The sequence below is a fragment of the Balaenoptera ricei genome, chromosome 15, assembly GCF_028023285.1.
Source record: "Balaenoptera ricei isolate mBalRic1 chromosome 15, mBalRic1.hap2, whole genome shotgun sequence".
In the NCBI taxonomy this organism is placed as follows: domain Eukaryota; kingdom Metazoa; phylum Chordata; class Mammalia; order Artiodactyla; family Balaenopteridae; genus Balaenoptera; species Balaenoptera ricei.
Window position 1 is genome coordinate 19,097,801 of NC_082653.1, and position 10,361 is coordinate 19,108,161.

The 10,361-nt window shown below is 57.9% G+C and overlaps 1 protein-coding gene across 2 annotated transcripts in view; it reads right to left on the reverse strand.

Moving 5' to 3' along the window:
- Positions 1-10,073, reverse strand: part of PLCG1 (phospholipase C gamma 1) — a 33,679-nt gene extending 23,606 nt beyond the window's left edge. For both annotated transcript variants that reach the window (XM_059898058.1, XM_059898057.1), the window contains exon 1: positions 9,822-10,073. In XM_059898058.1, coding sequence (XP_059754041.1) covers positions 9,822-10,038 — 217 coding nt within the window. In that variant the 5' untranslated portion in view covers positions 10,039-10,073. The remainder of the gene's footprint in view (positions 1-9,821) is intronic.
- Positions 10,074-10,361: the final 288 nt, after the last annotated feature.

Below are 10,361 nucleotides of genomic sequence, written 5' to 3' on the forward strand. Positions count from 1 at the left end.
ACACCCACCTGCTCTCCGGGTTTAGAGCTGCTTGGCCCAGCCTCTCCTCAGCGGGCCACTCCCTTTGGGCAACACCAGCCCAAGCCAAGCCACTCTCCTGTCCTCCTTTTGCTTCCCGGGGAGCCAAGGCCCCAGTATGTGACCTACTCTCTGACCTCACTCCGAGGTGATAGGGAACACCCACTCCCTGCCTGCCCAGGAAGCCCAGCTCAGATTCTTCAAAATCACCTCCTCTATTGAGAGGAGTGGCTACCTTGGGACTTGCCCTTCCCGATTTTAATTCCCTGGTTCCACCCTCTTAAGACAGCTCCTGGCCTCACCTCCTGTAGCACAGACAGCTGCCTGCTAGCCTCCCACCCCTGCCTGCAGAGCCTCACCCTTCCAGTGTGGGCCAGTTCTCAGGCCAGGGACCAGGACACCCTCAAGGAACAGTCTAGGCATCAGGTGTTCTCACTGGAGGGGACTCTCTCTGCATTTTACTGCTGGCCTCAAGAGGCTCTGAGTAATCCCTGACAAAGCGATATATACTATGTTTTCTAACCTCCTTGCTGGATATGCTAAGAGCTCCCAAGAAAGGCCAGCCCCAGTTAGGAACTGACAGGCGAACACAGGCACATTATACTCAATTACTGTGTTAGGGTCAGAACAGGAGAGCTACCGGAGGACAAACAGGGGGAAGTGGTCTGCAGAGCCTCAGAGAGGGACTTGTCACCCCCCGCCCCTGTCGCTACCCAACTCCCCAGCTGACCTCCTACCCTCAAGTAGGCGCAGAAGCCTTTGGGACCTGTGGCCAACTCCTCCCCTCCTTCCTAGGGTCAGTCACTCCATGAACTCGGGCCCACACTCTCTGGGCCTGAGGCTGAAGTCACACAATCCCATGGGGTTTGCATTCACACACCACACACCCACAGCTACACAGCCAGAATCCCAGTATGGTCAATGCCCTACCCCTGCAAGGGCAAGGCCAGGCCAAGGACACTGGGACCTGGGGGGAGCCCCTCAAACAACCACTTCCCTCAGGACATTTCAGCTCAGCCATGTCCCCAGGTGTCCAAGAAAACAGGAAGCCAACCCCAATGTGAATGGCCCACCCCCAATGAGTTAGAACTAGGTCTCACACAAACAAGCGGTCCAACTCTCCGTGGCCCAATGCCTTACCAGTCTGGTCAGATGTCTGCCACCAGGGCCTGGAGCTTTGGTCAGACCGTCCAACTCCTCACCGGGCCCATGCCTTGATCCTCTAGGCAACGCCAGCCTGCTAGCCAGCAGGGGGAGCGACCCACAGTGGCAGGCTGATTCTCTCTGGAGCCCCGTGCTCAGCCAACAGCACTTTAGGCACAACTGTCTCCTGCCGGCCCGGGGCTTTGACGGTTTCCTGCACGTTCCAGATCACAAGCTTCCCAGGATCAAGGACTGGGTCACCTCCTTTTCTTGCTTCCTAACTCCAGGCTGCTTTGTGCCAGGCCTGGCTCAGCAAGGGAGATGCCAGTCTCCTGCAGGAGAAAGCCCTGCCCCATTTATTCTGCATCCTGAGTCTTGCTGAAGCCAGGGCCACCGGCCAACACCGGGAAGGGCCCAGAAGGAAGCAGCAGAGCCTATACACAAAGACTACATGTGGGCTATAAAAAGGAGCCCTCCCTGCTTCCCCCAGGATGGGCTTGGTTCCTAGAGGTGACAAGTCGGGGAGAGAGCTAGTACTTGTGCTTGGGCACTCAGCCACTGCAGCCTCTCAAAGGCAAGCCAAGCACCTCCTCAGAAGGAACTAGTCTTACAAGGAGGAGAGGGAGACCATCAAGAACTGAGGCAGGAATGCAAGTGGAGACTCTCCGAGCCGCATCTCCTGGGACCTCAGCCTCCACCAAAGCAACCACCTGCACCGTCCCCACCGCCTCTTCCCCAGCCCCAACGTATCCAGGGACCTCCTCCTTCTCACACTTCTTCCCTCTCCTCTAGGGCTGAGGGCACTCTCTCGAGGCGGCCTCAGTCTCCGCGCCCTCTGGAGGCCCCAGCACACCCAGCTGTGACGAGCGGCTCTAACTCTGGGGTGACAGCAGGAAGCTGTGGCTCCGGGGCAGCTCAAGCAGGGGTATGTGTGTTGGGGTGAAGGTGGAGAGACACAATTAGGCAAGGGTACAGCTATGATACCTCGGAGTGTGAACACAAAGTTCCCTGTTTCCGAGACCCCAGCCAAGGCAGCCTCTTGACCCACAAGGGCTGCAGCCTACCTGCCACAACAGCGGGGCCACCCTCACTGTACCCCGTGCCCAAGTCAGAGGAACTAATTCCTCCCCGGCCTCCTTTCTCCAAATCCTCCTCCGGCCTAATCTGCCCGGCGTGTTCAGGCTCTGCCTCTGGGGGCAGACCCAGAGCCGCCAAGGCCCCCCTCCGGAAACAGCGGGGTGGCTCGCCACGGTGCACACACGTGGCCTACGGGAGAGCCAAGCCTCGGCTGCCGTCAGCCATGGAGATGAGCGCAGCACACTCTCATCCCCCCAGACCGACAGAGCAAGCTCGGCTTGTTTCCTTCTCAGCGCGCCTGGACCCCGTCGTCATTTTTTCTTTCTGGCTGTATGTGCCTTAACCTTTATGTCTACCGCTAGACTCCACAGTGCTTGGCACGTCAGCAAATGCCAGAGTCCAAAGCCAGGGAGGCACAAGTGGCACCTCACTTGTTCAGTGTGCCACAGGGCCCAAGAAAGCTGTTTTCAGGGCTTTTTTTTCCTTTCCTTCAAGGAAAGAGTAGCTATGGTGATATGGAAAGCTCAATACGCTAGAGATCTACTGCCACAGTGAACAAGTCAGAGGCTGGAGTCATCATGTCTGGTTCAGCGTACCTAACACACAGGAGCTAAGACCACACTAAATGTGGGATGAACGAAGGAACACGTGGACGAAGGCACGTGCCTCAGCTTGTCGTCGGGGTCCTGGAGAGGCCCTTCTCAGGCCACCTAGAGCCCAGAGCCCCAGGCTCCCACTGCCCTGGCAGAGGCTCAGTGTGGTTGTCACCATAGCCCAGTAAGAGCAAGTCAGGGCGAGGCTCTTCTGCTACCTTCGCCCCCGCGGCAGGGAGAGAAGCATCTCAATGGGGGCTGTGGCAAGCCGAGGGCAGCAGAGGGTCCCGATGGAGGCTCTGAGTCCAGTGCGCCAGGAAGGGGGCCTGGGCACGTCGACCAGCACATCTGCCCAGAGGGCAGAGGAGAGATCAGAGAGCTCTGTCCACATAAAGTAAAACAACTCTGGTCCTGCAGAACACCCACCTTACCGTCATTTCCCCAGAGTGGAGGAATAAACTGAACACTGCAGTGGGAATCAGAAGTTCCAGGCTCTGGTCCCAGCACTACCATGAACCTGCTGGGGCACCTTAGCCTTGGGGCCTTGGTTTCCTCATCTACAAGGGAGAGCCTAGCATTCCCACCTCTCAGTTGGAGCTGTGGTGGAGCTCAAACAACATAATGGATGAGAAAATGCTCCATGAACTAACGCACTATTCAAGTACCCAATTTTTCTCCTGCCCCCGACCTCTGTGTACAGACTCAGGGAGGGAACAAAGAAAAGAAGTAGGAAACAGACTTCTAGCCCAGGCTGTCAGAGCAGCCACGGCAGCCAGCTTCATGGTGGACAGAAGAACTGGAGCTCTGTAGTTAGTTACGGTGAAAGCAAAGGAAACAAATAGTTGTTAAGCACCCGCGAGTGCCACATGCTGTGCTGAGCGCTCTCACATAAAATCTCTCACTCTCATATGGATCTCATTTGATCATTGTTAATATACTGCTCCATGAGGGAGAAATTATTTTTACAGCTGAAGATCAGTTTGAGATAGGTTAAAGTGACTTGTACCCAAGGTCACAGGAAGAGCTGAGACTCAGACCCAAATCTGACTGATTCTGGCTACAGCTGCTGGAGGCCACTCCTCACCCTGGGCTCGGCCTAGAGTCTTATCACCTGTTACCATGCTGCTCTCAAAGACTTCCCCCCAGAGAAGCCCGGGCGCCATGCTTCTCTGAACAAAGCACTCTACTAGGAGCTCCAGAACACTCCCCTCCTCCTGCCCCACCTCCACTTCTCCTGGGACTCCCCCCAAAGTCCCCACTGACTTCTGCAGTTCTAAGAGAGGGAGCAGAGAGGGGGAAAAAGTCTCCTATACCCTAATATCAGGCCTTTGCTACATTAGGCCTCACTTCCTCCCTCCAACTTAGCCACCACTGACCTCCTTGAAGCCACATCCCAGAGAAGAGGGCACAGAGTGGGAAGAGATGCCTTGAATTAACGGAGGCCGGCTGGGATGGTGACGGGAGAGGCAAAGGCAGGCCCTAGCACACTGACGTGCTGGCGTTAAAGCACTTCCTGGAAGACAGGGGTCTCCCACCAATGCGCTCAGGTAGCATTTCTCAGAAATAGGCCAATCTGATATCTTCATATGATACCAAAGCTGCTGCTCACAGCCAACTGCCCTGGCACCCTGCAAAAGTCAGCGGCAGGAAACAGCCTTGATGACAAAGGGGCTCCCGAGAGCTTCAAGAAAGAGGCTAGGTGGACTCCTTGTCTCCGAATTAAGCGCTTGGTGGCCAGCCCCCTCAATACCACAGGTACATTTGCTCCCTTCCACTAACAGGTCCTCCTGGGCAACTTAATCTTCACCTTCCTCCTCATCAGGGCTCCCATGCGTGAAGCACTTACACGGTGCTACACTCTATGCGAAGCATCTTACAGATTCTCTCCGAATCCTCACAACTCCCTTATGAGAAAAATGTAATCTATCCCTCTTTTATAAACAAGGAGTCCAGAGAGATAAAGTCACACGCTCAAGGTCACAGAGCAAGTAAGCTGCACAACAGGATTTTAACCTAGGCAGTCAGAGTTCAGAGCCCAAATGCTAAGCTACTCTGGCTCCAGTGCCTCCTCCCTCCAGACCCAGCCCCTCCCCTCCCCTCCATCACTGCCGCCTCCCGCCTGCCTCGCAAGGAGGCTGTGCTGTGCTCATCAGGTCTCTCCTGCAAACTGCAGTGGCTCACTGGTCTCCCTCCTCCCCCTCTCCCAGACAAACACAGGACAGTCCCGCTTCAGCCTCTGGTGACAGCTGTGCCTATAGCACAGAGCACAACCCACGAGGTACAGCAAGCCATGGCCCTCCCTACGCCACCCCCAGCCCAACCCCTGCACAGCTACCCCCAGGGCCTCAGCCAGGGCACAGGCAAGTTCCTCAACCACTCAGGAAGGCCCAGCTCCCTGGCCACCTTCCGTGTGAAGCCTTTCCAGCTCTCTCCTCTCGACCTCCTGCTTGCTGAGCAGAGCTCGTTACTCTGCACTCAGGAAGCTCTCGGTATGGACCTCTATCATGGTACATAACACACGGGGTTATAATTACACGTTCCCAAATCTGTCTCTTCCAGGAGTCTGGGAGTCGCTCAATGGCACCGACCAAGTCTTATCCATCTTTTGAACCCTCAGTGCCTAGCACTGGGCAAGTAAGACGTGTTCACACAATATTTATTGAGCAAATAAATGCCCCTCATTCTAAGGGGCTACCCAAAACAAGCTAGTGACCAAGATCTCTAACTGGTAACTCAAGCCTGTGCATCTGCGTACGTCTGTGTGGGCACGTGCACACACACAGAGAAGGTGGAGGTGTTGGGGGCCCCAGCGCTGCTGTGCTCAGCTCTTCCAGGCATCTGTGAAGCAGGGCCCTTTCCTAGGTTCACAGGAAAGAAAAAGCCCCAGCTGGACAGGGGGCGTGGCCGTGCTGGTCTGGAAACCCACACATCAGGGCAAGCCTGGGGGGCTGAGGAAACACTAAGAGGTCTGACTTCCCCTGGAAAAACTAGTCAGACAGGAAACGCACAGGCGAGGATGGCTAGCTCTGGAGATCCGGACACATGCTCTCACCCCTCTCCCACCGGGAGCAACCAGCCAGCACAAAGAAAATCCCCAGTGATACAGGCCTGCCCTCCTCGGGCACCTTGGGCCCAGCCTTCAGAGCTGGCCCTGTGGTCTGTCTCCTCAGCAGTCTGACAGCCACAGGGGTCAGGCCTCAGACAGCTGGTACCAAAGTCACCTACCCTGTGAGCCTGACTGCCTTGTCCAGGCGGTGTGCTTTCTTCTGCCACCCCCCACCCCTGGCATCAAAGGTACCATTCCATTGTCCCCTTTAGTTTCCCTGAGGGCAAGGGCCTGTTTTCATTCACCACCTGAGAAAGCCTGGCGTCTAGGAGGGTGTCAACGGAAGAATCAAAGACGAAAGGCTGGGGCTGCAAAAGTCCCCACAGATACGCTTGGCTGGCACTCAGAGCCCACCATGGAGCCTGAGCCACTGTACCCACAATGACCCCTGACTGAACCTCTCATCGCAGAAGGCACCAGAGGGAAAAGTGTAAAGCCAGAGCCGAGAGAGGCTGAGGCCGTCTGTAAGGAACAGTCTGAACACAAAGGCTTCTCCTCAGAGGAGCAACGCAGACCACAGGAACGGGGGCCTGAGACCACTCACAGTACAACCCCGGGGCTCTGAGTCCTTTTGGGACTGGCCGGCCAGCCACCGACTGGAGAGCCAACTGAGGCTGTCACATGGCAGCACAATTCACTCCCTACATTTCTATTTCCTCATCTGTAAAGTGGGGTGGTACTCCAGGCCCTTTAGAGGATCAGCCAAGAAAACATGATGCAAAGTCTCTGTAGCACTCAGCAGGAAGTCTGTAACTGCTTTGTGCTCATTTAAGTCAGTATCTGCAACATAAAAAGCCCAGCATCGACCTGGTTCCTGTCACACCACCATGACAACCAGCACCAAGGCACTTCCCCACCCCTCTTGTAAACCAAACTCCCACCGGAGAAGTGAGCACCTGCCAGCCCCGTCTCACAAGCACGGGATAAAGTGAGAGGGCACAGAGTTAGGCCAGAATGAGGTCCTGTACATCAGCGGTTCCCAACCTTTTTGGCACCAAGGACTGGTTTCAAGGAAGACAATTTTTCCACTGACGGGGGGCGTTTCAGGCGGGAATGCGAGCGATGGGCAGTGGCAGATGAAGCTTCGCTCACTCGCCCGCCGCTCACCTCCTGCTGTGCGGCCCGGTTCCTGACAGGCCGAGGACTGGTACCAGTCCATGGCCCGGGGGTTGGGGACCCCTGCTCTACACGAGTGCCGTGCACTTTCATTGAACCCCAGTCTCTCCTCAGGGCCACGGACACCCTGAGGGTCCCACAAGTGTCCCTCTCTCTTTGGCCAGGCTACAGGCACTGCGTGGTACCCTGGCAGGGTCAGCAGGAAAAGGCCAGACACCTGAGGCACCTGGGCAAGAGGCCAGATGGCAAGGGGCCCTGCTGGCAGTCTAAACTTCCTCAGAACCTACAGAGAGGGGCTGCAGGGATCAGAACCCGACAATGAGGTGCACCCGTGAATAGGCAGCAATGGGACAGCTTCAGCCTGAGGCTCTGTTTGCAAGGTCTGAACTCCACACGAGTGTCCACTAGCCTTCTCACCCGGAATCCCTCAATCCGGGCCTCCAAAATCAAAGGGCCAGGGTCCCTTCTACATCCTTTGCCCACGCTCCAGGCCTCTCAAATCCCAGCTAACTGATGAGATCACTGAATTTGTACCTCTCTGGCTGAGCCACCCTTGGGGGCTGGGGTCATCAGGTCCTCCGCATTCCTGCCTCCATCCCCAAACACCTGAGACATCGTGGACTAGCCTCTTGCCTCTCCACACCCATGCCTTCTGTACAGGGCCCAACTTACAAACGAGAAAGTTACCCACCCATGAGTCAGATGTGCACGTCTCCTTATACTTACTCTATTCACTGTTCTACTGATAGGTGGGTAGCTGACTAGTTGGGTCAGGGCAAAACAAAACCATACCCTCCCATCTCCGGGTAGTGATCTAAGTGAAATGGTAACTGGGGCCCCATCCTCCTCCCTTCCGACACCCTCACGCTCTCCTGCAGCCACACAGTCCCAGTCCAGGAGAGCAGTCATACTCTATTATTGGTACCATTAATAACGGCTTACATTTATTAAACATTTACAATGCGTCGGACACTGTGCTAGCTGTTTTACATTAATCTTCTCATTTAACCCCCAGAGCAACCAAATATAGTGGATGTGTTATTACTCCCACTTCACAGATGAGGAAACTAAAGCTCAGAGAAGTAGCTAGCTGCAGGGGATACACAACTAATATACACGGGCTTCAAATCCAACCTTGCCTTCAACCACTGTGCTGCACTTACTGCCTGCTGGTCACGTGCACGGTTTGAAATGCAGCCTGTTACCCAGGAGAAGTCTATCTGGGAACCTCCAGCCCGTGCTACCAATTCAGGAGAGCACACAGAGCACCACAGAAACATGGAAGGGGCTGCGCCTGGAGTCTGATGCCTGGGTGACGTTCCCAGGACCATCCCAGCTCTCTGCAGTGTCTGTCCTTCCTCCACTTTGGAATCCAGTCTCTCAAATCACTAAAATTCTCTCCCAATGGCTGACAGGGCCGATGGGGGCGCCGAGGAAGGCGGCTGCCGTGTGGAAGTTCGGCAGCTGTGTCAGATCTGGAGTCTGTAGTTGAGGATGGCTGCCTCACCATAAGACCTTCCTTCCTCCCAATCTTCTCAGCCATCTACAGGGAGGTACACCGCAGCCAAGGAGGTCTGTGGGACCTTCCCTTGGGGGTGTCACTTCCTGAACCCCCTTCCTTCACATGGACCTAATTCTGAACCTGGCTCTAACAGTCTCTGGGGGTCCTTGCAGGAAGCAACCCACAGTCTGGGGTTGCAGACACATCGCCCCTCACACTTGGAGGCGGGGGAACGGAGAGCAGAGCTGGGGGCGCATCCGGCCACAGCACAAGCACCCGCTCAGTGGAATAACACTCTGAAGGATTTGGGGTTTTTCAAAATCCCCCACCTCCCTCCTTCGCAAAAGCAGCCAAGGTCAGGCCTGGGAAGGCAAAGAGGCAGGAAATCAAGAGTAGCCACTCCTGGCTCCCTCCAGCTACGGGACACAGGCCACAGGACACAAAGGGCTAGACCCCAATTTGGCTGCGTGCTCTTGAAGAGTACCTGACACACGGCAGTGAGGCTGGCCTTCTGGGGGGCCAAGCTCTTGAGAATGTGCATCCAAGGACAAGGGGAGCCTGGCCCCTCTCCGTGCCCCGGCTTTGGGTGTCTGCCCACGCACACAGACCTCCTAAATTCAACTTCAGGACAAAAGAAGCGGCGGGAAAAAGCAGCCACTGCCTCCCCTCAGGCTTTTCCAAACCGAATGGGACCACCTTCCTCCCTCTCCCCGTGACGGAGATGCGTAGGCCCGGTTCCGCTCCAAAACCAGCCCTCCCGTAACAACTGCCTAAATTCTACTCAGGGAACCCAAAGGTTCCGTTCTAAATATGAGCCCAGCCGGGAGGCCCAGAGTTTCGCGGAGGCTGCCCTTTTTGGAGAAAGGGCGCGCATCTGCTCCGGCCCCAGTTCTGGGGCTGGCGGGGGGCACGCTGCCTCGGCTCCCGTCGCCTCGGCCGACACCGCTCCCGGGCTGTGGGGGACCAGACGCCGGCCTCGCTGGTCTCCAACCCGCTAGGATTTTTAGGCCTCTGGGCAAAGAGCCTGGAACACTCCCCCCCTGCTGGGGGAAGGGGTGTCCTGTCAGGTGACTGAGGACCCGGATGCCCCCCGCCCCCGGTGACCACCCGGGCCGAGGCGGGGGCGGGGCCCACAGGGTGTTGGGGGAAAGCCCGAAAGTTTGCCCAAGTCTCTCTCCATCGGCGGCCCGGGGCGCGCGGGAGCCGGGCGCAGACCCCCGCCGCCCCCGCGCGCGCGGCGGGCCCCAGTCAATGGGGGCGCACTTACTGGCCCCCTCGATCTTGTCGGCGCCACGGCTCCACGTGATCTGCCGCGTCTCCAGCTTGACCTGGAAGGTCTTCCGCTCGGGCCGCTGCGACTTCTTGGAGTAGAACAAAGTCATGACGGTGCCCACCTCGAGGCTGCGGCAGAGGTGCAGCACCTCGGCGTCCGAGGGCGCGCCGGGCCCGCAGCCGTTGGCGCAGGGGGACGCGGCGCCCGCCATGGCTCCGGCGCTGGGGGCGGCACAGGCGGCCGCGGCGCAGGCCCGCCGGGAGCGAGCTGGCGGCGGCGGCGGCGGCGGCGGCGGCGGCGGCGGCGGCGGCGGCGGCAGGCGAGCAGACCCCGGCGGCGGCTCCTGCGGGCGGAGACGGGGCGGGGCCTGAGCGGGGGGCGGGGCGGCCCTGCAGGCCCCGCCTCGGCCCGCGCGCCTGGAACAAAGGCGCCCGCGCGCCCGTGGGGAGGACCCCCGCCCGCCGCCCGCCACCGCGCCTGCGCCCCGCGACCCCCGGACGGGCCCCGGCGGGGGTCGCCCGCGCCGTCCGCGGT